The sequence below is a fragment of the Alexandromys fortis genome, unplaced genomic scaffold (genome assembly GCF_014885135.2).
Source record: "Alexandromys fortis isolate MF-2015 unplaced genomic scaffold, M_Fortis_MF-2015_v1.1 scaffold_137, whole genome shotgun sequence".
Taxonomy (NCBI): domain Eukaryota; kingdom Metazoa; phylum Chordata; class Mammalia; order Rodentia; family Cricetidae; genus Alexandromys; species Alexandromys fortis.
Window position 1 is genome coordinate 4,384,490 of NW_026068009.1, and position 25,781 is coordinate 4,410,270.

General features: G+C 38.1%; 1 protein-coding gene across 9 annotated transcripts in view; it reads left to right on the forward strand.

Annotated features, from left to right (window-relative positions):
* The window catches only part of LOC126513430 (probable ATP-dependent RNA helicase DDX60), a 479,040-nt gene that overhangs the window by 229,675 nt on the left and 223,584 nt on the right, over positions 1–25,781 (forward strand). For 6 of the 9 annotated variants that reach the window (XR_007595340.1, XM_050161799.1, XM_050161798.1 and 3 more), the window contains one exon: positions 12,152–12,256. The exons of 1 other annotated variant lie outside the window; for it this stretch is intronic. Coding sequence is in view for 6 of the 8 variants with exons in the window: in XM_050161799.1 (XP_050017756.1) it covers positions 12,152–12,256 (105 nt within the window). In the remaining 2 variants the exon portion in view is untranslated. Of the gene's footprint in view, positions 1–12,151; positions 12,257–16,896; positions 16,934–21,859; positions 22,008–25,781 lie in introns of those variants that run through there. 2 more of the 9 variants (XR_007595338.1, XM_050161797.1) reach the window with 2 other exon arrangements.

Below are 25,781 nucleotides of genomic sequence, written 5' to 3' on the forward strand. Positions count from 1 at the left end.
AACAACTATGTAGGGCCACTGTGGTCAAGCTTTGAAGTCTTAGAGCCAACCTTACTTTCTCTTTGTGCTCTGCTTCTTGACTATGGACACAATGTGAGTGTGTCTTAACTCTTACTTTTGTGGCCATGCTTACCTGTATCCTAGTATAAGTAGCTATGTCCTTTCAAATTGTAAACCCGTTTAAGCCCCTCTATAAATGCATCTTGTCAGCCATTTGCTCATAACCATGAGAAATGTATCACAACCAGAAAAGATGGAGAGACTGAATTCTATGACATTATGCTATTTTAAACACACATTCATTTGCTTCCAGATTTAATTTATACTCTGTAGAAAAATGTGCTAAGGCTACTTGGAATTTCCTGAGGGAAAAACAGGAAAAGAAAAGACCTCCCAATGCTGATAAAGAAACTCATATCATGATTAACAAACTTCAAAAAGTTCAAAAATATTTGAAGAAACAAAAGAAAATGTAAGTATTATACTAAGAATTTATGCCACATAAGGGTTTGTACAATGCAAATGTCCTAGTAGGAAGCATGCATTGAAAATACTCTATACTGAAGTTCTAATAACTGCTTGGATTGTTTTTGTTTTTAAATTTCAGAGAGTTGGTTGGAGACAAGTGACCAATATTGCATATTGCTTATTTGCATAGATCAGTTTAATTTATAGTTATTTGAAGCAAGTCCAAATGTATCAGTCTGTGTGTATTGTAGAACTTGACATGATCATCCCACATTGTCCATGTGACTTCACCTTGACTCATGACACCTTGTCACAGTGTGAGTCATACAGGGAGATTGGACTGGATTACAATGCCAGTTTTACCCTTGGAAAATCATTGTTCTCAATGTGTAGCTAAAATGTGTCTTCCCTATGACCCTTTAGTGGCTGTGTGGGGTAAAAACTCTATATTTCTACCTTATGAATGCAGAGGTCTTTATGGACTTAAGATTCTCCAGGTTCACACCTCTTCAATCTAACTAACCTTAGCTTATAAACTTTGAAATTGTTTATATTACCCCCGTTTGGTATTCTTTGTCCTGTTGCCAAACTGATGGAGTCTAATGCCTACTGTTGATCATCTAACAATTTTGACTTTGTTTTTCCTTTCTCCATGCATTTCTTGCCACTGCTTTTTTTTTTTGCTATTTATGGTTCTATTCACTTCATTTATCCTTCCATCTGTTTCTATCCATGAGCCTAAATCTCTGCCTCTTGAGTACCTTCACCCTTATTGCTCCCATCATTCGTTATCTCATAAAATTTCATCTGTTCTCTGAATCTTAGACTTATACTTTTTTGTTTGTTATTTTTTGTTTAGTTAGGACATAAATTATTCTGTATTTTTAAAATATACAAATTGACCTGAGGGTGTTCACAGCAACCTTTCAGGAGGGCGAGGTCTATCATACCATATTGGGATAGATCCAATCCACAGGGTTTCATCCTCTGTGAAAACAAAAGGAAAAACTCCATGTTGGGCGCCAAGTGTATCGGTGAAATTGAATGCAGACAGATTGTAATAATATATACAGCTTTAATGAGGAAATAGACTTATAGAGCCACAGGTTCCCGCGGAGAACAGGAAAGCAGAAGGGGAGACTGGGAGCACACCCGCAGTCTTTATAAGTAAAAATATCCTCGGGTGACCCCGCCCTCCTGCTAGCAAAGTGATTGGCTGGTCTCTCCTACACTGACCATCTCTTATTGAAAAATACAAAATCCCAAATCCTTCAAAATCTGAGACTTTGGATGTTCAGATAACACTGTCTATAGAATTTTTTTTGTGATAAAACTTTGTTCCTTTCCTTTCAAATTCATAATCTCATTTTTAATTAGCACACACACACATGTTTCTTATTAATTTCATTTACTGTACTTATATGAATGCATGTCTAGAACTGATCACTCTGGATCGGGTAAGCAATCAAGACGCTAGTAACTTGAGAAGACTGATTCTTTCTCTTTTGGTAATCAATTTCATCTAAGCTTTTCATCTAAGGGTGGGTCCTCACGAGATTTCCCACATCCATATTTGTTATCAACATTTTTTTTCATTGTTCAGGTTTTGTTTGGATGACTATATAGTTAAGATGACCAACATAAAATCCTGAAATGAGCGTTTATTGCATAGAGTTGCAGCCCCAGAAGTACTGTTCTTATTAGGCCAGCTTATCGTGGAGCAGCCAGGCATTGTCAGTCCTGGTGCAAGTGGCAACTTCATGCACTGGACCTAGAAAAAGGCACTGTAAAGAGCTGGGAAACAGAGTAGTTGCTAAGCTGGAATAGCAAGTAGAGGATTTTGTAGAAAGAGATTTTTAGGAGAGAGGAAGGTGTAGCAAAGTTTATTAAAGGCTAACAGATTTTTTAAGGATAAAACTGCTGGGCAGAATTTTAACATGAATAGAGGTGGGTGGTAGATAGGAAAGAAAGAAGTCCTAGGCTGCCATGTGGCAGTCACAGTGGTAGCAGGGGGGAGGGAAAAACAGAGACAGAACAAATAGAAGAATGTGACATTTTGAGTCCCATTGAGATGCCAGCAGACACAGAAGCAGGGACCAGGAGATAAGAGAGGTATCCAGCAGGCAAGAGCCCAAAGTGTGGATCTCTCAGGCTCCGGGAGAGGAGAGTGAGCAGAAGAAATGTCCACATGACTGCAGTAGGTTTCACAAGCCAGACAAGCACACATGTGTAAGGGAGAACAGAAACACAAGGACAGAATATCTATGCCACTTAGAGTAGGAGGGAGGCTGAATGGATCCATTGCTGGGAGAATCCTAGCAAGAACAGACCATGTACCAGGAAGAAGAGAGGAGGGCAGACAGACAAACAGAACAGTGAAGGGGGAGGGATGGGAGCACAAAGATCACCAAATGTGGATAAGTGTGCTCAAATTGTCTAGCCCCAGTTTGGATAGGTTTCATAGCAATTAGGGATCAGACTTAATCTGCAAGCAACCAATCACAAATCTTTGCTGGGACCTGGAGTCTAAAGCACTGCATCTAGAACTCTAGGCTTTGAGTCATAAAAGGATGCAGGATGCACCCTTGGCAGGACATCTTCTATGGAAGGATTCCCACAGAAAAAAAAAAAAAAAGAATGCCTCTGTTCCAGTAACATGTCAGGGTCCTGATGTGACCACGTCTTTGACAAGATGCCCCCAAATCAGAAGAGGACTTGAACCTCTAAGGCAATGATTGGGGAAAGACACCTTACTGGTCCAGAAGTTAATATACCTGGTAGAGAACAGGGCAGGAAGAATAAAGAGAAAGTGGCTTCCCATTCTGCAGTGGACTGATATGGAATTCATCCATGTGGCCAGTGGCATGTGGAGGAGGAGAATTCAGTTCTTTCTGGAACAATAAACCAGATGAAAAAATTCTGGACCCCAATGTTAAGCTTCTCTGCAGATGCAGCCAATCAAATTGAGCTGAATTAAGAATTAAAAGTCCTGGTTTAATGAACTAAACCACTCCTGGGTGGTCTCGCGGGGAGGGAGAAATCGACAAGGGAGGAGCACTTTGGGGGTTGGACGGCATCATCTTAAATAGACTGCAGGCATGGTCCCAGGCATCTCTGGGAGAGGAACTGCTGTTTTGTGGGCTTTCTGAGACTCGGTAGGATTTGAATTGAGGAGGACCCTGAGGTAGAGCTCTACCCAAATACTGAGGTGTAGGAGTTGTATTATAGATGTTTCAGGTGGGAATAACCATCCCATGGACAGTTGTTTTGTGCATTTTGATGAGTTGATTGTAACATGGAGCGCCTGCTTGTTGGAGATTTCTGTTCTGCCCGGTTACCACAGCTGGCAAGCCCCAAAGAAAATCACAGAGATCTCCATAAGTTATAAAACTGATCTGCCCATTAGCTCAGGCTTTGTATTAGCTCTCCTAATGTATATTACTGTTGAAATAGGAGCGGTGGGGCTGCGTCCCCAGCACCCCAGCCGCCTGCTAGCTTATGCCCGAAATAACAACACACAAACTGTATTCTTTTAAACACTGCTTGCCCATTATATCCAGCCTCTTCTCGGCTAACTCTCGCACCTGGACTAGCCCATTTCTAATAATGTGTGTAAGCACCCCAAGGTGCGCTTACCAGGAAGATTCTAGCCTATGTCCATCCTGGGTCAGAGCTGCCTGGGAGAGCAGAGCCTGGCATCTCTGCTCCAGAGAGCAGAGCTGTCAAGTCTGAGCTCACTTCCTCTTCCTCCCAGCATCCTATTCTGTTTACTCCTCCCACCTATGTTTTAACCTATCAGGGCCAAGGAGTTTCTTTATTGCTTAACCAATGAAATCAACAGATTGATATATGACACTCCCACATCATATGACCCCATTATCCTTAACTATGTTAGCTACATGGCTCAGTACGTTTCTCAGCCAGCAGGTTACATCATGCTTCTTGGTGGTCTGGGCAGGAATGGGAAGAATGGGCTTCCTCCTTTCCAGCATTCTCCTGTTCTCATCGCCCCGCCTCTATTTTCTGTCTGGTTGACCTGCCTATACTTCCTGCCTGGCCAATCAGCGTTTATTTAAAACACGATTGACAGAATACAGACAATTCTCCTGCACCACTTCCCCCTCTTTTTTTTTCAAAGGAAAATATTCATAGTCCATTTTTTTTTTTTTTTTTTTTTTGGAATGTGAGTGTAGTTTTCCAGGCAACTTCCTGCTAGTTGGGGGCACTGATAATCTTATAAGGACCTAAAGAAAATTTAGAGTTATAATCAAGTCCTTACTAGAGTATCCTGTGAGTCTTGATCATCTCAGGAAGCAGTCTTGAATCTGCTCTGGATGTAGAACTCAGACATCCAGGCCATCTGTTTATACTGGAGATTTCTCAGGTGGTCTTCCTTGATTGAACCTGATTTTTCTTAACTCTGAATAAATCCAAAGCTTCTCGTTTTCTGTGGAAACAAAAGCAAAATCTCTTGTCCAGAGTAACATACCTTTTGACTTCAATTTTGAAGTCAAGGTATTTTCAAAATGTCTATCTTAGATTAATTCTACAGCATTTATAAGCAAATATCTTTTAGCAGCTGTTGTTCCTTCCTCAGCATTCAAACAATTTAAAGAGAGCATAATAGCATACAGTATCAAGATTGTGTATTTTCCATCTTTATGTGGCTTTATTTTAACCTCTCTTTCTTTTTGCTTTACTTTTAACTTTTGGCTTTTTGAGACAGGTTATCTGTGTATCTTTGTCCTGGAACTCCCTCTGTAGACCAGGCTATCCTTGAACTCACAGAGATTTGTTTGTCTCTGCCTCCCCATTGCTGGGATAATAGTGTATATCACCACACCCTACTACTATCTTTCTTTTTTTTTTATTTTTAAAGACTTTAACCTCCTTTTTTTCAAGCCTGCATGTATTTTAACACATTGTAAAACATTTAGAGTTTTTTTTTCCTCTTTGAATCTCTCTTTACTGTATATCTTTCCTTTTCTGACCACATGGGCATTTAATTTGCTGAGGAATATGGAGAAGATGAAAGCCGTGGCTTTGACTACTAGATCTAGCCCATTCCTTAGCTTTATGAAATTCCACCCTCATGATGGAGGTACCAGTTGTAGCCACTTTTTTCCCCCACAACTCTATGTCATTTCAAGGTCCCTACCAGCAAGCAAGCTGCCACAGTGTGTCCATAAACAACACTCAAAAGCTCCATAGGCAGGACTGCCAGCTTGAAAGAGTGAGTTTTCCCTGGCAGGATGGCCCAAAGAGCTGTTATTTAAAAACAGTAAAGATTTTTTTTCCTGCTGTGGCTGAAAACAGAAATGCTTTACTATAGTGTTTTCCAAGCTTTCTCAGGCTTTCTGTGGATGCAGTTATTCGTGTGGGTGCCATTTTGTAACATGAGGGCCAGGCCAATTCTCCCACACTAGTTGATGGTTCTATATACTGCAAACAGATGGTACTTTGATGAAGATGCGAGATACACTTATTTGTGCATGTAAGAATAAGTATTTAGGATGCTGTTGGTGGTTATACTGGTTTAGGGATGTAGTACCAGTAAGATTCCCTCTATGATCTATTATTTCACTAGTGGCATATAGTTGGTTAAGTTTATTGTAACAGACACGTACATCCTTCTCTTGAATGAGGCTGTAAGTCCAATTAGTTGTTGGTAGTTACCATGGAGATGTAAGTGCCACTATTGCACTATTGGGGATATAGTGCCATGCTACTGTTACAGTATGCAGGCTTTACAGTTGGGTAAGATTTTTCATTGTCCCCTTGACAGGTTCTATATATGCTATGAAAGCTAGTTCTTAGGGAGGTCTAGAGATGTTTTTAAGGGAAGAGCTAGGACTCACTTTGGAGTTTAAACAACTTTTAGAGCATTTTTGATCCAAATATTTAAAACTCTAGAGAAAACTAGAGTTTGCTCTGGCTCCTTTCATGTACAATGCCTCTGCACGTTTTGCTGCTTCCTTAGCAGAATATTGTATAGAGGCAGTGAACTCCAAAGGCAACACACGTAGGAAGTATAAGATTACTTGTTAAATGATCCTTCTTAGGATATATCTACTTCAGGGTTTTATGAGTCACATGGTCAAGGTGGGTCAGTGGCCAGCAACTCAAGCTGTCAAAATGAAAGGTTTCTAATATCATTGTTTTAATATCTGCACTCTCAATATAAGGAGGATGGGGACCCTGCTTATGAGTATGCACTGGAGGACAAACTCTGACCCTTCTCTTTCTGCATCCATTTCTATAATGTGAGAACCCCTAAAGAAACATGCACATCAAAAGGTCCCTCTATGGGGTCATGTCTGTTGAGCTAGAAGGACATTTTCTCTGTTTTCTTTACCAGTTTTTATTTATTAACAGTTTTTTATTTAATAGTTTAAAAATTGAGTTACACAACAATTTGTCTTCCTCTGTCAGTGCATCAGCACATGTTTTGAAAACAGTGCTAGGCATAATGACATTTACCTCCCCATTAAGGTTTATTCTACTTGGAGTTGCAGCCCCAGAAGTACTGTTCTTATTGGGCCAGCCTGTCATGATTTCTGAATGTGTGATATATACCACTACATTGCAGAATGCAAGTGGCCTCATCAGGAATGTCTTATTTGCATAATTAAGAGACAAACTTGAATAAAGTGTACATGACCCTAGTGATTGTAAAAGCCTGGTACATTCAAAGGTCCTGGAGAATACAGAGAATACCTAAGGGTCTCAGCCAAGTTTATGTAGTACACGCTGAAAAGGGCTGTCTGTGTACTTAGTGAAGGGGTGGACACATAGGGAAATCAACAGGAATAACAGGAGGAAAACAAAATTAAGAAGATGTGGCTTCTGTTAGAATATAGCCTCGACTTGGTCCCTATTTGCAAAGTCTACATCAAGGAGGAAAGGGGATATCCTTAGATGGTAAAGCAGAGAGAGGAGAACATATACCTCAAACTTGAGTGTGGGAAAAGTTGAAGGAGAGAAAATGATCATCACATTAGCAAGATGAAGCAAGGTCATCTGGGCAACAGGGAATAATGGAGGAGAATGCTACAGAAAAAAAAAGACACATTCATAATGGCTTTATCTTGAGGGGTCACGTGGCAACCCTAATTAGTCTTATTAAATAGAAACCCAGAGTCAAATATTAGGGTGAAATCTGAAAGATCAGAGAAGCAGAGCAGCAGTCACTAGAAAGACTTCTTACCTCTGTGAATCCTCAGATTGAATAGGCCATCCTGTCTCCCCACACAAAATCTCTGAGCTCCTGTCTCCTCCAGCCTTATATTCCTCTCTCAGCTCAGCCTTATCACTTCCTGTCTTTGCTTCCCTAGTTGATGGGGAAGTTCAGCCAATCAGATTTTGTTTGGGGTGTGTCCCCTTGAGGCCAAGAAAAAAAAGATAAAAACATCTAGGTGCACTCACCCCGCCCTTTTTTTTGTTCTCTCTGCGCTCCTGGTGTTTGCTTATGGTGTTCGCTGGACCCTTGGTCATGTGAGTTTCCCTTTTTTCCAATTATTAAACTAAATCTTTTGTATTGAGCTGGTCTGGTTAATTCTAGCTTAACGATCGATCATGTCCTTCACCTAGTGCTGCTGTTAAAGGTGTGAGACACCTTTTCTGGCTCTGTTTCTCTTTTAGACTGACTTCTTAACATGTAGCCCAAGGTGGACTTGAACTTCTAATCTTTCTGCTTCCTCCTCCCGAGTGCTGGATTTAAAGGTGCATGTCCTCTGATCTCCAGGCAAGCTTTATTTGTCACAAACATGCAAAATATGACACAGAAGGGTTATAGGCTCCAGGAGCTGATGAGTAAATACATTAGGGCCAGAGGACTGAATCATGATATTGTAAACACAAGAAGCATTTATTCTGGCTGGAAGCATGAATTATGATACTTTGGGCTTCTTGTAGTGATTGGAAATAAATACTGATTTCTTGAAATTATATTCTTCTAAAGAGATGAAAAAAGTCAGAAACCCTCCAGATTGGATCAAATCAGCATGTATGAAGCTGAATACAATCAACTCCTGAAGAGTCTGGAGAAGAATCTGGAGATTCCCCAGGATTGCACGTATGCTGATCAGAAAGCAATAGATGATAAGGTCAGCACCCAGAAGGGAGAAAAGCCTCTTCCATGCAGTCAGTGTTGGAAATACTGCAGGCAATTGCTACCATAAGGGAGGTCTCTGGAAGCTATAGATGTAGCAGACAGGAACTTTTGCTGCACACAACATTCAAGGACCTTCCAGTCCACACTTAGGATAGGTTTAGAATTTATAGACTGATTTTGTCTTGCTGACAAATCACCCAAGTGTTTTTGTACTATGTTTTCTGTAAAAATCTGTATATTATATTCAGAATTTGGACCCCTGCAGACTAATATATTTAGGTACTGACAACATTTCTTAAAATTAGAGTCTTTCTATATTTCAGCTAAAAACTTTCAACAAAGAGTCTTTGGGATATCTAAAATTTGTTTAACCCATCATCTTTAAACATTTTGTCCTTTAAACTATTAATATTTATAGATAACATACTTAACAATACAACCAATTTCAATAAAAGCAATGTCATCATGTACATACACTCCCTCACATATACATTTGAGTGTTTCATTGTATCATAAATCTTCTTTTGTCAGCTTCATAACCTGTCTAGTATGTACATCATTGTTTTAACTGAACCTTGACATTCTATCTTATAGATAGCTATAAAATCAAAATAGCTAGATAATAGTCTTTTATGTTTGGAGACTTAAACTTATTTCTTCTCTCCAAGTGTTGATATTTTTATATATTATAACATTGGACACAGCTGGATTTCCTCCTTATTACATGAGTATTCTTGAGGCTATTAGTATATCATTTGCAGTGGGAAGTTGACATTTCTTGACCTTACAGTTTAAAGGTTTTGCTTTACTTTCTGGGAAGAACTTTAGAAAATATTTTATAGTCGCTTGATCTTGTTCTGGTAAGAGTGGGCTGTTTACCATGCTGACAGAGTTTTCTATTCTAGAATTGAGGTGAGACTGCCAAGAACTGAGGAGACTTTCCTGTGGTAGCTATTGTTGTCATAAAACATTTTGTTGTTTTTTTGATGATGATGATGATCATGTGTCGAGTAAAGGTCAAACAGTGACCTTGGCCAAGTTGTTATGCAATATATGAACTATTTTCATTAAACATCTGACTCATTGACAATTAGATAAGCTAATATTCTAAATCTCTTGTTTCTTTTAGTCATTGCAGATGGTGTTTAGACGAGTGAATTTCGAAAGACACGGTGCTCTACTCAAGATTTTGGCAAGAAGGGGCATTGGCTTTCATCACAGCTCCATGAGTGCCAAAGAAAAGCAGTTAGTGGAAATGCTCTTTAGGAAAGGTTTCATTAGGGTGGGTCAATTTTTCACTGTAAAATTTGAAAATGTGGGTATATAAAACAGAGTGTTCATGATTTAGCCACTCCTTTACTTTTTTTCATATGAAGCTATGTATCTTGGGCTGTAGACTTTGTTTACTGACTGGGGAATCATTGCATATGCTCTATGTGACTGGGGCCACTCACTCCACACCTTTACATATGCACACAAACACATACAGCATCTCTATGTTGATCTTTGCTCTATCTTACACTTTTGATATTATATGTAGTGTTTGTTGATGTGGCTTTGTTACAACTATTCTCTCCAAGATTTGGAAAATAATTATATTCTAGTTTGAGAAAGTTGTTTCTCTGATATGTTAGCTGAAATGAAAGCATGGATATCCACTTCCTCAGGGCTTCAGCTTTTCTCAACAGAGCTTAAAATTTGTCAGTACTGAATATAATTTCTCCTTTTATTGATGGGGAACAAGAGGAAGAATGACATAAATAGCCTTCAGGCCACATCTTCATTATGTTTTCTTTAGTACATCCTTGGAAGGTTCATGGCAATAATATAGAAAAGTATACAGAGGGCCCTTAGATTATTACTAAGCGAATCTGAATCTAGAGTAATATGTAAAAATTAACGCTAACTACTAAAAATCATCAACCTTAATTTTTGTATGGCATAATCTAAAAGAAAAAAATGATAGAATGAAGAAGGAAAAAAATAGAAAGAGACATGGCTGAAAGGAGTATCTGAGAGTAATTTCTTTGCTGCTAATGAAGTGATGAATAACTCAACTGATACAGAAGAGACACTAAAGAAATAGTAATATCTTTATCACAGAATACATTTTAAGAAGGTATTTGTTCTGTTCATTTTCTAAATATAAATCTCCTATTCCCTCAATGTTTGTGCTTGTTAAAGAGATTGAAATAAAAATTATTTAATAAGTAGTATTCTGACAGAGACATACATGCCAGTTACAAAACAATTAGAAAAAAAATCACTTCACATCTTTAAACATCATCACAAACCAGAGCACAAACTGACGTAGGAGACTAATTATTAGTTATGACACCTTGAACTATAGGATGTTTGTTTCAAATATCTTTTATAACCTAAATTAACCCCCTTTTATTAGTCTACATTCTGCCATGTAATATTATCTCGTTTCCATCTTGCACCTCTTGATTCCTCTCCATGTCTGGCTAGTGACTCCACATTTGTTTTTCCTAGAGTTTTCTCTGTCCCTTGAAGTCCTGCCTAACCCCCTTCTATCTAATTATTGGCCACCCAGCTCTTTATTAAACCTATCAGAAGGTGTCTTGGCAAAGACACATCTTTACAGTGTACAAAAAGGCAGTTCTACAACAAGACAGGAGAAGTCAACAAATACTAGCTATTTCAGGAAAAAAATGAACAAGAAGTTAATTATATGAATAAACTTTACAATCTTTTCTGTTTCTGATTGGTGATCATGCAAATTCATGACAGAAAAGAAAATATATTTTGTTCTTAAGTCACTTCTCAATAAACTTTAGTAGATGCAAAAATTATCAGGAAGTAGGCTTGTAAAAGATTTATTGCCCTCGTGGAGAAATTCCTTTCCATGATTTTTCTAACAGTACTTACTGCAACACTTACCCCATGCTAGATGTGCTACTTGGCTCTGGAGATACAACAGGGAACGATACTTGGACTTTAGTCTTTGAGGAGTAAATGAAATCACAGTGATATTGAGGGATATTGAGGGAATAATGCAAAGAGCTGAAAGGTAGATGGTTATGAGAGAAGATAATTATTTTAGATATGGCCTCAACATTCCTTTGTGACATTTTCACCACACAATTCAGTTTAAAGTATATTCCTTGCACAGCAACCAGTATCATAACAGATTATATTTGAGAATGTGCCATCTGTGTTTGCAAAATAAGAAAAAAACATTATGTATCATCCCCTCAGTTTGCCCATTGTAATTTAATCAAGATTTCAATACAGTGTTTTTTTTTTTTTTTTTTTTTTTTTTTTTTTTTTTTTTTTTTTTTTTTTTTTTTTTTTTTTTTTTTTTTTTTTTTTTTTTTTNTGAGACAGGGTTTCTCTGTAGTTTTGGAGCCTGGCCTTGACCTAGCTTCTGTAGACCAGCCTGGCCTCGAACTCAGAGAGTCACCTGCCTCTGCCTCCTGAGTACTGGGATTAAAGGCATGCCCCACTACCCGTGATTGACTTCAATACAACTTTGAGCAACTGAATGGAAATGCTTGTATTCTACCAAAGTGTCGATGTGTGGAATCACTATTTTTCTCCTTTTAGGTGGTAACAGCTACTGGAACACTCGCTTTAGGAGTCAACATGCCTTGTAAATCTGTGGTTTTTGCTCAAAACTCAGTCTATCTGGATGCTTTAAATTTCAGACAGGTAAATAAATATACATTAACTTAATGCATCAATACTGTATAGTGGTGAAATAGTGAAAGTTAAAGACTTCCTTTAACTGCTAATTTAGTAATATGCTCCAGTACATGGCAGATCACTGTTGGTGCCTGGCTGGTGTTGAGTAAGCATAGGGCTATGAGATTATGTGACCACTGCTAATCATGTGTATGATCTCGGATAGGACATCCAATCTCCTCTTTTGTCTGTAGAATCTGCATGACCATGATTGTCCCATGGCATGCACACAAACTAAATAATGTGTTTTGCAAAAAAGGGTCTATTTCAAAGTTTCTGGGAAACATTTACTTTCTTATTTACTAAGCATGGGTTTTCTGGAGCCATCTTTAATACTCTTCTTGGCTCTTGATACACAGTCAGTTTCCAAACCAACTTCCATACTCTCCTGGTATTGTTTGGCTGTTTTCCCACAATCTGTGCATGCAGAATTGCCATGTTCTGCCCAGCTCCAGAGATTGACTTAACTGGAGTTGCAAGGTAGTGAGAAAAGGACAGATACACAGACATATAGAAAAGCTGGGATCAGGTAGAGTTGGATTTCTGGTGGAGAAACTATATCATTTGGAAGCTCATTGTGTTCTCTTAGGAAAAACCCCAGGTGATTCTCACAGCATGATTCTGCTCTGTTTCCAGATGTCTGGTCGGGCTGGAAGACGAGGGCAAGATCTTCTGGGTGATGTCTACTTCTTTAATATTCCACCGTTTAAAATACAAAAGCTCATAAAATCTAAAGTGCCTGAACTGAGAGGTCAGTTTCCTCTCAGTATCTCACTCATTCTGAGACTCTTGCTGCTGACCTCCAAGGCAGATGACCCAGAGGACGGCAAGGCAAAGGTGCTGTGTCTCCCAGCTTGGGCCTCTACCAATGGTCTGGCTGGCCTGTGTTCTACTGTGCTGTTATCAGGCTTAGGATGCTTCTCCATGTTCTCTAGAGAGGGGTGGAGAACACTGGAGCAAAGAATAAGTTATGTTCATTCCATTATCAGACAGAATTTGTGACTGGGTGGGAACTAAGGTGTTCCCATGATATTGTTTTCTAGTATCATAGACAGCATTGTCTTGTACCAAAGGGTGCCAGCTATCATCTGTTTCTACCATTCAGAAACAAAAAGATTATTTTATAATTTTCAAGTAACAGTTTATTTTTTCATAAGGCAAAATATAAGTTGATTAAAAATGTTTAGAAAAATGTAGATAGTTGAGAAACAAACCCAAAACAAAATAGGACAAAACAAAAAGGACTCATGACTAGTTCTACCAAAACGATCACATTATTATGTTGGATTTTGTTTTTTAGACAATTTTTTCAAGGTATGATTGTACACTTTATAAGGGTGTAAGTAAGTGGACATCAAAACAAAATCAGAACACTGTCTTGCTGTTTTAGGGTCTGATAAAAGTGAGTCTGAGATCATGAATTTGTAACGTACAATTAGATGATTTAACTTCCATTTTTGTGATGACACACTGTTAGAAGGACTTGTGTTCATTTTCTATTGGCTGTTACAGAATGCCACAGGTGGGGTGAGCTATGAAGAACAAACATTTGTTTTGGCTCACGATTCCGGAGGTTCGGGGCTGCATGTTGGCAGCTAGTGAAAAACTTTCTTGGCGTATCTGAATCACAGTACGTCACTCGGTGAACAGGAAGTGTCCCAGCCTGTCTGGCCTCTCCTGTTCAATCTTCTTGAAAATCCATAAGGATTTCAATATGGGAAACTTATAGTCTTAAGACTTCCTCTGCTTCTAATCATTTTCCTACATCCCAGCCCTCAATAAGAAATCCAGAAGGGAGATTAGATTTCAGCATGGTCTAGGGACCAAATTCAGACTCCAGGAAACCTAGTCTTTCTTAACCCGTATTAATTATTATAACCAGTTAAATCAGATACTGCTTACTGATATAAGAATTCCAAAATTTTCATGACGGGTTTGCTGGTTTTATATCAAAGTTTATTCATTTCTGAATTCTTTTACAATGTCTTCTCCCACGATCCCTTCTTCCCTCTCTTGCTCCTTCCCTCCCTCCCTTCTTCCTTTCCTTTCTTCTCTCTTTCTCTCTCTTTCCCTCACTTCCATTCTTCCTCTCTGTGCATGTCCCATGGCACACATGTGGCAGACACAGAACAAATTCAGGACAATTTGCAGGAGCCCATTTCCCACTTTTCCTGCTCTGGGTCTTGGGTCCTGGGTCCTGGGTGTCTGACTCTGGTTGTACTTATTGGTGATAAGTGCCTTTACGCAGTGAGCCGATATGTTGACCCCATTTTCACTTTTTAATTTTTACTTCTCTGTAGAGATACGTGCATTTTCTAATAAGATTTATTATTATTATTATTTGATATTATAAAATACATTACTTATTATTGCATATGTATATATCATTTGTATATGTGTGTGTGTGTGCGCATGCAAATGTCAGGGAGCACATGTGAAGTTCAGAAGACAACTTTGTGGATTCTGTTTTTTTTTTTTTTTTTTCTTCTACCTTTACGTGGGTTCAAAGGATTGAACTCTGGTCTCCAGGCTTTTATGCAAGCATCTTTACCAGAGGAGCTGTCTCTCTGACCCCTTACTATTTTTTTCAAAGACTTAACTAGGGGGATTAATTCTCCTTTTTTTTGGCATATTTGAGAAGAAAGAAGAATGATATGAAGCCTTTGCTTACTGTGCTCCTTTTAAAGTGTGTGCAGAAAATCCTCAGAACGTGCTTTATAAATTATGTACTCTTCATCCAAAATGATGGGCTTATCATGACACTTCAAGACTATATGTCATATGCCTTACATCCCTCCTCCATGTATCTGTTGTATTTCTCCATTCCTACCACTTGTCTTCTTCCTCATCCAAACACTCTCTCTTCTACTTTCACACACACACACACACACACACACACACACACACACACGTTTAAATATAGAGATTTAGTGAGAAAAAGCACGCAATACGGTGCTCAGGCTGTTTCTTAGCCTTCAGTATTGGTATTTCATAGAGCATACTTATTCTATTCTGTCTCCTAACTATGGAAGCCAGGCTACTCTCTTTCCTCACACAGTTAATTTGACTTTTTCCTGCCTACATAGTCATATGAGTCTTCTCTTTTTGTTTATTTCAAAATAATTACAGGCAAAAAATTCACATCCCCTTCTTACTTTGCTCTTTTCCAAAAGCTGCCTCCTCTGAATCCAGCATACAAGGAAAAGAGGTTGGTAGTAAATTCACCTTTTGGTTCCCTTTGTAACCTACTGCAAAGGAAATTGAGAGTCCATCTCTTTTATTTCTCCTCCTGTCCTACCATTAAGTATATTGGATTTAAATACAGTAGTATCTGGAGATATGGCTTAGTTGTTAAGAGTAGGTAATGTTGTTGCCGAGGACCTGAGTTGAGTTCCCAGCTCTCATACTGGGTGTACCAAACCACCCTGCAACTCCAAGAGGTCTGATGTCCTCTTCTGAATACCATGAGTACTTGCATGTTCTACACCCCCCCATGTATACACATAATGAAAAATAAAATAATTTTTCTTTTTTTTAAGGACAGCAGAGATATTTTTCTGCATTCTATAAACTCTCCAACCTAACAGCAGGGAGGTTGACATTTGGGTGTGCTAAGGAAGTTTGCTTTTATTGTGACTTCATAGATATTTTAGAGAGAAGTTGAATACTGCACATACAAGAGTGTTGTTTGACACTAGAGTTGAAGGAACGTTTTCACTCCTTTGGCTTCAGCCAAATTTTTTCTAATATTTTTGCAGTAGCATCCTAGATATAAAATAGTATATCTAGACCCCCTCAAAAATAAACTATGCTTTGCATGCTCTGACACTGATAATGTCTTTTCTGCTCAGTCTGTTTGATGATAATTTTGTTTCTTTAGATTTTGTTTTTTTGTGCTTATCTTATTCACTTTTCTGCTAAAGTGATAAGACCATGACCAAGGGAACTTATAGAAGGAATGGTATGCTGGAGACTTTGAGTCCATGATCATCATGACAGGAGTGGGGCAGCAGGAAGGGAGGCACTGGAGTAGTGGATGAGGCTTCCCAGCCTGAGACAGTACCACAATGTAGGGACAGAGAGCTAACTGGAAATGACGTGGGTTTTTGAAGCCCTAAATCCTACACTTAATAATCCTTCCCTAACAGTTTCGTAAACCAGAGAACAAGCATCCAAACACATTAGCCCAAGAGGCCATTGTCATTCAAACTTCCACAGTGCTCATCAGTGTGCTAAAGGACATACATGCTATATTAGGTGATGTGCTATATGATGAAGACAATTGTATTGTATCAAATCTAATTGAACTTTGTATATTGTTGCTACAAAAAGGAACCTTTTAAGAGCATCCCCTTTTCTTGTGTGCTGTAGTCAGAGGAGACAGCCTTTGGAAAAGAATAAAGTAGTAAAGGGGGAACTCACATTGTACTTTAGAGGTACAAATCTTGTAATTAAAATTATATATGCATGAGATATGACATTACATATGCATAAGACATATGATACATATGTGTGTGTATGTTTGTGTCATATGTAATTTGACCTGCGTTATCTCTTGCAAAGACATTTCACTTAATGTTACTAAATCAAATTGCTTTTCTTTGCAGGCACTGTCAGTGCTGAGGCACTCGTTGTTATCCTTCAAACGTCCCCGCGTCACAGACATGTTAAAGCTTTACTTCTTATATTCTTTGCAGTTCCTGGTGAAAGAGGTAGGAAGCAACTTCTCTCTCCCCACTTCTCTCTCTCTCTCTCTCTCTCTCTCTCTCTCTCTCTCTCTCTCTCCCTCACCTCTCTCTGTATGTGTGTGTGTCTGTGGTGTGGTATGTATATATGTGTGTATAATAGATATGCTACTATCTATATTTTTAAAGTACCAGACTTAATTTTTTTTAATTAAAAAAAAAACTTTTATCTACATATGTGTCATGTGTGAGAAGATGTTATGTGGGTATAAGTGCTTGTAGAGACAAGAAGAAAACATGAGAAGGCCTGAAACTGGAGTTGTAGCTAACTGTGAGGGTCTCAATGTAGATTCTGAAAAAACTGAGCTCAGGTTGTCTGGAAGAGCAGCAAGTGCTGCTGACTGCTGAGCCAGCTATCTGTCTGACCCTAGATTTTTGTTTTTAACCACATTTCATTATTGTAAACCTTAGAAGACAATACACAATGGGTACTGCTACTTGTAATTTGTGTAATTTTAAAAGTTGGGCTACTTGGTGGTTATAGCCTTATTGGCATGTAGTATTTTAAACTGATAATGGATAATCTACTTGTTACTAATTCTGTGAGTTGAGTCAAACTAACAAATTATTTCTGTTCTCTAGGGACATATAGATCAAGAAGGTAACCCTACAGGGTTTGCTGGCCTTGTATCACATTTACATTACCATGAACCGTCTAATCTTGTTTTTGTCAGTTTTCTTGTAAGAGGTCTTTTCCATAATCTCTGTCAGCCAACTCATGAAGGTAAGTTTGAGGGTTATATAGTGTGTATGTGCATGTGTGTATAATCAAAATAATATTTTATTATTATGTATATAGTATATAAAGATGTGTCATTATTAGTATAGATTATTATCAAATGATATATAATATATTATATATATGTAAAATTATATGTATATGTGTATAAAATCTTCCCATGCTAGGAAAAAAGGAGAATGATAATTATATAGGCCAATTATGGGTTTGCAAATAGGATAAAGTGAAATCAGTAGTAATAGATGTCCTATACTGTGACAATGATTTTAAAATATTCACCACTGTAAGTTGTGACTTGAAAAGTGTGTTTCCTCCAGGATTCTGAGCATACTGCATAATATACAATATTTATAAACCCTTTCCTTGCAATTAAACATATGATCAACTTTGAATAACAGCACAGGAAAACACTTAAAATATGAAATCCAAAATTCTACCCTCAGATAATAACTATTAATATCTGTAAATATTGTCTGCAGCACTATTTTCTTTGAATATAATTGTACAGTATACATCAGCATCTGATATTGCATTAATTATGTTTACTAGATCTCTTATGCATAACAAATTTTGCCCATCTTGGGCATAGTCATTATAACAAATCCCATACAGTTTTTCTGGGAAAACATTTGGGTTCTACATTTCAAAATAAATATTTTAGAGTATGTCTCTGATACATGTAAAAATAAATTCTTTACACCATGTCTCTGAAATAAATATTGCTCTCTCCTAATATTTGTGCTTAATGTTGTGATATTTCCTGGTGCATGGTGACCTCAAAGCTTCCTGCTTTGTCTTCTGTCCCTTGCTGTTGGAAGTATTTTTTGCTTTGCACAAAACCTGTTGACTTTATGTTTTAAAAAATGTATCATTTTGTGGCTACTCAGAATGTTTTGTTTCCTCAAAATTTGTAACAGGTGAAATTATTTCAGGCAACAGAAAGTGTTGTTGTGTTTATTGTTGGCAGATATAGCCAAAATTGATAACTTTATAAAGAATGAATACAGAGATTAAATAAGAGGATGTGCTTCTCACCTTTTAAGAAGTCAGAGCCAATACTCAAGCATAACTGGCCTGATGCTAGGTCCCAATTGTTGATTATCACAACTTTTAAAGCATTCCTACTATTTACATGCTGCTGACATGCAGTGCCTTGAGTCACTGTGCCATCTGAGTTGAGGAAGTTTATCTGCAGGTTTAGTTTTGGATATTTTTCTGGTAAGTATCAAGAAGTTATAAGACATTATTGACTAGGTGAGAGAGGCTATCATGGTTTGCATAAGCATGGCCCCTATGGGCTCAATACTTGCTCACCAGGGAATGGCACTATTTGAAAGAATTAGAAGGCGTAGCTTTGTTGGAGGAAATGTGCAGATGGACTTTCTTTGTGACTGTCTGTGTCAAACAATGACTTATTATTAATCATGAAATTATAACTCATGGCCTCAACTTACACTAGTCCCATTAGCTCTTATAACTTAGATTAATCCATTTGTACTAATCTACCTTCTTCCATGTGGTGCTACTTCTCTTCCATCTTACACCTCTTGTTTCTTCTCTGCGTGTGACAGGTGACTCTACCTTTCTCTTTCCCAGAGTCTTCTCTGACCCCAGAAATTTCATCTATACATCCTGCCTAGCTATTAACTATTCATCTTTTTGTTACACCAATTACAGCAAATACATTTTCACACAATGTACAAATATCTCACAAAAGAAATATGTCACTCAGGGTTGGGTTTTGAGGTTTCAAAAATTTATCAAGTTCAGAGTCTCTCTCTCTCTCTCTCTCTCTCTCTCTCTCTCTCTCTCTCTCTCTCTCGGATCTGGTGCAGCTCCTCATTAACTTGGCAACTGGCAGTTGCAATAGCAGGATCTCTGTGGTAGACTGAGTAGGAATGATCTTTACAGGCTCATATGTTTGAAAGCATGGTTCATTTGAGAATGGCACTGTTTGGGAGGATTAGGATATATGGCCTTGTTAAAGAAGGCATGGCCTTGTTGGAGGCAGTGTGTCACTGGGGGTATGCTTTAGAGTTTTGAAAGCTCAAGCCAGGCTCACTGTCATCTTGCTGCCTGACAATGCAGATGTAGAACTCTCAACTGCTTTTCCAGCACCACATCTGCCTATGTGTTGCCATGCTCCCTGCAAGGGTGAAAATAAACAAAACCTCTGAAACTGTAGATAAGCCCCAATTACACGCTTTCTTTTATAAGAACTGAAATGGTTGTTGTGTTTCTATATAATCATAGAATTGTGACAAAGACAAAGACATCATAATTTGGTCAGCCACTGGGAGATAGGGCAAAATAAGCAAAGTCTAGATCAAAACATAAGAATATTTGTAGTAGGAAAGATAAGGATGCTAATAAAAGCAAAATCAGGAATTAAAAAAGGCACAGATGAAAAGCATCTGCTGCTGAAGTTATTCTACATTTGCTATGAAATGAACATAACAATATTTTAAATGTGAAAAAACTGATGTAATAATTTTCACATACATAACATGAAACTTTTTTTTTACAGGCTCAAAACATTTCTCTGAAGATGTGATGGAAAAGCTGGTCTTAGTATTGGCAAACCTTTTTGGAAGAAGATATATTCCAGCCAAGTTCCAAGATGCTAACATCAAGTTTTATCAATCAAAGGTAAAATCTTCTGCTAAAATTATTAACAATAATACACAGATCCTGCCAGAAATGATTCAGTAGCAATAGGGTTTTATGAATGTGGGTTAATTAATGCACTTTATATACTAATTTGCTTCTTTTGAAAATCATGTGATATTTATCTGTAACTTAAAAGTCCCTCTGTGAATCCGTGCAAAGGTTACATGCCTTGAAGATAAACAGGATGAAAGTACAGTCATGATTTTAAATGATTGCATCAATATACAACATAAGTGAACAGATGTAAAAGGCCTGGGAAGATGACTTGATACAGTTCTTGCCATGCACTCATAAGGATCTGAGTGTGGATTCCTAGTACCCATATGTAAAGATGTACATGGTGACACACTTTGTTATCCCAGAACTAAAATGGCAGAGAAATGTGGATCCCCGGAGCTGGCTTGGGCAGGCTAGCCTAATTGGAGAGCTATAGGAATGGTGAGAGGCATTGCTTAAAAAAATATGGTGGAGAGCACTCAAACACATATTCATGTACACACATATGGAAATGCAGATAATTACACTTTTAAGCCCCAAAGCCGCCTACATTGTTTGAACGAGTGTCTTGAGATATGACTGTATGTCACAGTGTCATCTCTGAGAAAGCATTACAAAGCTTTCTGGGAAACTGTCCTTTGACTCCTAAAGTCTAAATCGTAGAACAGTTTTACAATTTAATATTATCATCTTGTTTGGTCATTTTTGAAAAGGTGCATTTGTCTGTTTAATTAAAACAGTCGTATTTATTTCCATGAGATCTTTCATAGCACCCTTTCTGCTTTTCTTGCTGCCTTGAGTTGACTCTTTAAGGAATGTCCATGTAACTTCCTGATGTAGCACTGATGCCATAGGTGATAAAGGCAGAAGTCTTTTCTGCACAATTCTTCAGGTCCAGAAGTCTTAAATAAAGATATATTGTGGAGGCATGCTTTATAGTTTGCAGTTTACCATCAAAGAACTACAAAAAAAAAAGAAAATTAGAGATTATAGCACTTCCATGTTTACAGGTTGAAAAATAAATTGTGTTAACCCAATGAAGACAGTGAGAGTTTCAAAACCTCTCAATCAGGTGCAGTTGATTCTGAACCTGAAAATATGCTCTATCTTCTTTGCTCTACATACCTGTTCCTAGATCCTTTGAAGTCCTGAGTCCAGTAGCAGTTGAGGACATGCTTCTGCTCTTACAAGAGCTGATTTCATTAGGGAGCTTCAGAGCAAGTGCTATGAGTAGAGCATTTGTTTTTCAAGTGCAAGTAAGAACAAAAAAATTAACCTCAGTTCAATCAAGAAAAGAAGAAAAAGTGGTTTTATTGAAAACAATAAAGTTATACTGTGTGGTCTTTTACTTTCAATGCTTCAAATTCTCAGTTTTTAAGTAAGGTGTTCTCTGCTCTCTGAAAAACCTTTGGGATTTAGGTGTTCCTTGATGACCTCCCTGAGGACTTCAATGAGGCCCTGCTTGAGTACAACACACAAGTGACAGAGGACTTTGCTGCTTTTCTGCTAATTGTGTCCCGATTGGCTGATATGAAACAGGAATATCAACTCCCCTTGTCAAAAATTGGTAAGTGTGTTTCAGTTCCCTGTGGAGCAATTTAGTAATAATCCTGCCCAAGGAAATGTATGGATGGTAGGGATGCAGGTCATTGGCTCCAAGTCTCCAATTCTACCATTTTTATCTCAGAAGGCTGGCACTTCAGAAAAGTCAGTTTGCCTTAGAATAATTGGGTTCTTTCTGGAGAAAATAAAAACTAAAGGAGGTTAGTGATTGGCAGTTAGAAGGGCAGTGGAGAAGGAAACTAAATCCAATTTGAATCACTTATAAATAAATGGTTTTGATTGAGGGCCAACTTTAGTTCTAGAAAATGAAGCAAAGATGTCTCTGAGACAAGAGAAAAAGAGTCATTCATTATTATTATTATTATTATTATTATTATTATTATTATAACAATTTTATTTTAGATGCCAATCCCAGTCCCCTCCCCATTCTCCTGCTCCTCCCACCTTCTTTCCACCCCTCCTCCATTCACTCCTCACAGAAGTGTCGCATGACTGGAGGCAGGACCAACCCCCAACACCATCCCCAGGATCTAGGTGGAGCAAGGCATTTCATGATAGGGAATGGGTTCCTGAGAGTTCAAGTCCCACTGCTAGTGGCCCCACATACTACCCAACCCACACAACTGGCGCCCACTTCAGGGGGCCTAGTTTGGTCTTATTCAGGTTTCTTTGCTCTCAGTCCAGAGTCAGTAATCTCCCACTTGGTCTACTCTGCTCTTTCTGTGGGTCTCCCCATCATGGTCTAAAAACAAAAACTAAAGGAAGAACAAAAGGGATCTATCTCAGCCTGTTCTGATCAGAATTCACAGGTAAGGAACGTGAAGACTCGCCACTTGCGTCTCACCTGATGAGCTGCAGGGAAGGAAGGACGGCAGTTTCACCATTTGTTTGTCTGTCTGGAAACTTTGATGTGGATTTGCTTCGTCCAGGAGTTTCAGATAACGTAAGTAAATTGTGATGTTCATTAATCAGTCTCTCGGGGGGGCTTGCTCCAGTCAGAGTCGTATACTGTAACAGACTGCTGTCGAGGCTGTGGAAGGCAAGCATACAGATGATAAAATATTACACTTTCCATTGTATGAAAAGTGTTTTCATTTATTAATTAGTTTTCCAAGATCAATCACAGATCACAGTTTTGCTTCCCTTCCCCCCTTTCCTGCTAGTTCCTCTCCCACCATTCCCTCTCTCCTGCCAGCCATCCATCCCACGTTTCTTTCCAGAAAATCTGGGTCTCCCATAAATATCAGCCAGCCATAGCATAATGAGAAAAAAAATTAAAGGAAAATAATTTTTAGGAGTTGTGACTTCTTTATTTTGTATGGATGACTATAAAAAAAAACTGGTTGGATGTGTAAGAGATTAGTAGTTATGTATGTTGAAAAAGCAACAATAATTTTTATGCATTATCATTTCCTTTCCCAAGATGGATGTAATGGCTCATGCCCATCACATAACTAGGGATGCTCAGCTTAACTGGGGCTGCTTAGACAGGAGGGCTGCTACATATTTGACTATTACATAATGAGTTTCAGGCAAGACTTTGTAGAAGGAGAGAGCTGCTTGTTGGTTCCCATTGCCCAGAACCAAAATAACCTCACATAAACTACATCAATTAAATCACCGTTTGGCCCATTAGCCCTAGCTTCTTATTTGCTAGCCCTTATATATTAATTTAACCCATCTCCATTAATCTGTGTATTGCCACATGGCTGTGGCTTACCAGGTAAAGTGCCCAGCATGTGTCTCTGGTGGGCAAATGGCTTCTCTCTGACTCTGCTCTTCTTTCTCCCAGCATTCGGTTTTGTCTTCCCCACCTACTTCTGCTCTACTCTGCCATAGGTTCAAACCAGCTTTCTTTATTAAATAATCATATTCACAGAATACAGAGGAGAATCCCACATCAAGGCTATAGTACCTTCCTGTTTCAAAATGAGAAGGGAATGGAGGAAGAAGAGGAGAAGGGAGAAGACAATAGCAAAATAATTCTGTTCTCTGTTTATTATGCAATTAACTCAATTTATGAAATGTAGCAACCACCTTTACTTTCTTTCTTCCATGTAGGATTTCCATGAAAATTCAGATGGGTGTTTATACAATAAGAATTATCTAGAAAGTCTGAGTCTTGTTGCTGCAGTATCAGCATCTATTAGAAGGTGCATGCATGAATTCATTTCCTCTCAGCATCAATTAGAAGAGACTTAGGTGCATGCCTGAGTTCCCATGAGGGTTCCCACTTACCCTCGCTGCCCACAGAGTTCTAGAAAGCAGCTTCTGCTTCTGTTTCCTTCATTTTGAAGCATCTGTTATAGGTATTTAGACTCATTTTACTTGAATATAGCCTGCTTTTTGCTTGACTTAATTCATGTTATATAAATTTGTTTTACTACAGTAAGTAAATAAGTTGCAATCTCTAGAAATTTCACTTACTTGTATTATTTGTTAGTTTAATGCTATATTCTAGTATCTCTGGGTGGCTTATGAAGAGAGGAACACACATGAAATGAGGACTCATGCCTCTCCTGTATTTTATTTCCTTGTGATCCACTAAAGTTGCCTAAATTTCCAAATTCTTCTGAAAATAATTCATTTTATAAATTACTATTTTTTATGCTTGTGTTTAATTTTACAAAAGTAAAGGGATGGTTAATTGTACTCTCCTGAAAGTATCTTGTCTTGTGTTTTGTTTTATGTCTGTAAGATTCACCCATGATTTTGTAGTTATTACTTACTAGCTCTTATAACTTAACCTATAATTCTTATCTATGTTTAGTCATGTGACTTGGTACCTTATATCAGTGTAGCATTCTCATCTTGCTTTTTCTGCTTCTGGATGATGACTGCATCTCTGCCTTTCCTCTTCCCAGAATTCTCTTCATCTGATTGTCCTGCCTACATTTGCTGCTTGGTTAGTAGCCAATTAGCGTTTTATTAAACCAATATTAGTGACAAATCTTTACAGTGTACAAGAACATTATCCCATCGCACTTCCCCCTTTTTCTTTTCAAAACATGACCCTGAATCTCATCTCCTTTATTTAGCTGCCTATTTTTTGACCATTGTCCATAACAACTTGTAACCAACACACTAAACAAAGACAAACATCCATAATCCATTTTTGGGGAATGTGAACATAGTTTTCTAGGATACTTCCTGATGACTGGGGACACTGGTATTCTTATGTGGACCAAAAGAAAATTTAGGATTATGATCAAGTCTTTAGGATTATGGAATATTCTGTGAGGCTGAATCATCTCAGCCAGCAACCTTGAAACTGCTCTGGATGTAGATCTCTGAAGAAACTGCATCTTCTGAAATGTTGGATCATCTGTCTGTTCCCATCAAAGATTTTTCAGGAGGTCTTCCTCAATCAAACCTTATTTTTCTTAATGAAGAATAAAGCCACAACCTCTCATTTCTTGTGGAAATGAAAGCAAAACCTCTTCTCCAAAGTAACTTATCTTTTGACTTAAAATTTGAAGTCAGGGCATTTTCAAAATATATAGGTTCTGTTAATCTAGCAGTATTTATAATTCAATGTCTTTTAGCAGCTGTTGTTCCTTCCGCAGCTGTCAAACAATTCAGAAACATACAATATCCAGATTCTCTGTGTATTTTCCATCTTCACATCGCTTTTTTTTACACTATTTCTTTTCTTTTCTTTTCTAACTTTTGTTTTTTTTTAAGACAAGGTTTCTCTGTGTATCATTGACAGTACTGGAAGTCATACTGTAGACCAGGTTGTTCCCAAAATCAGAGAGATATGCCTGCCTCTACATCC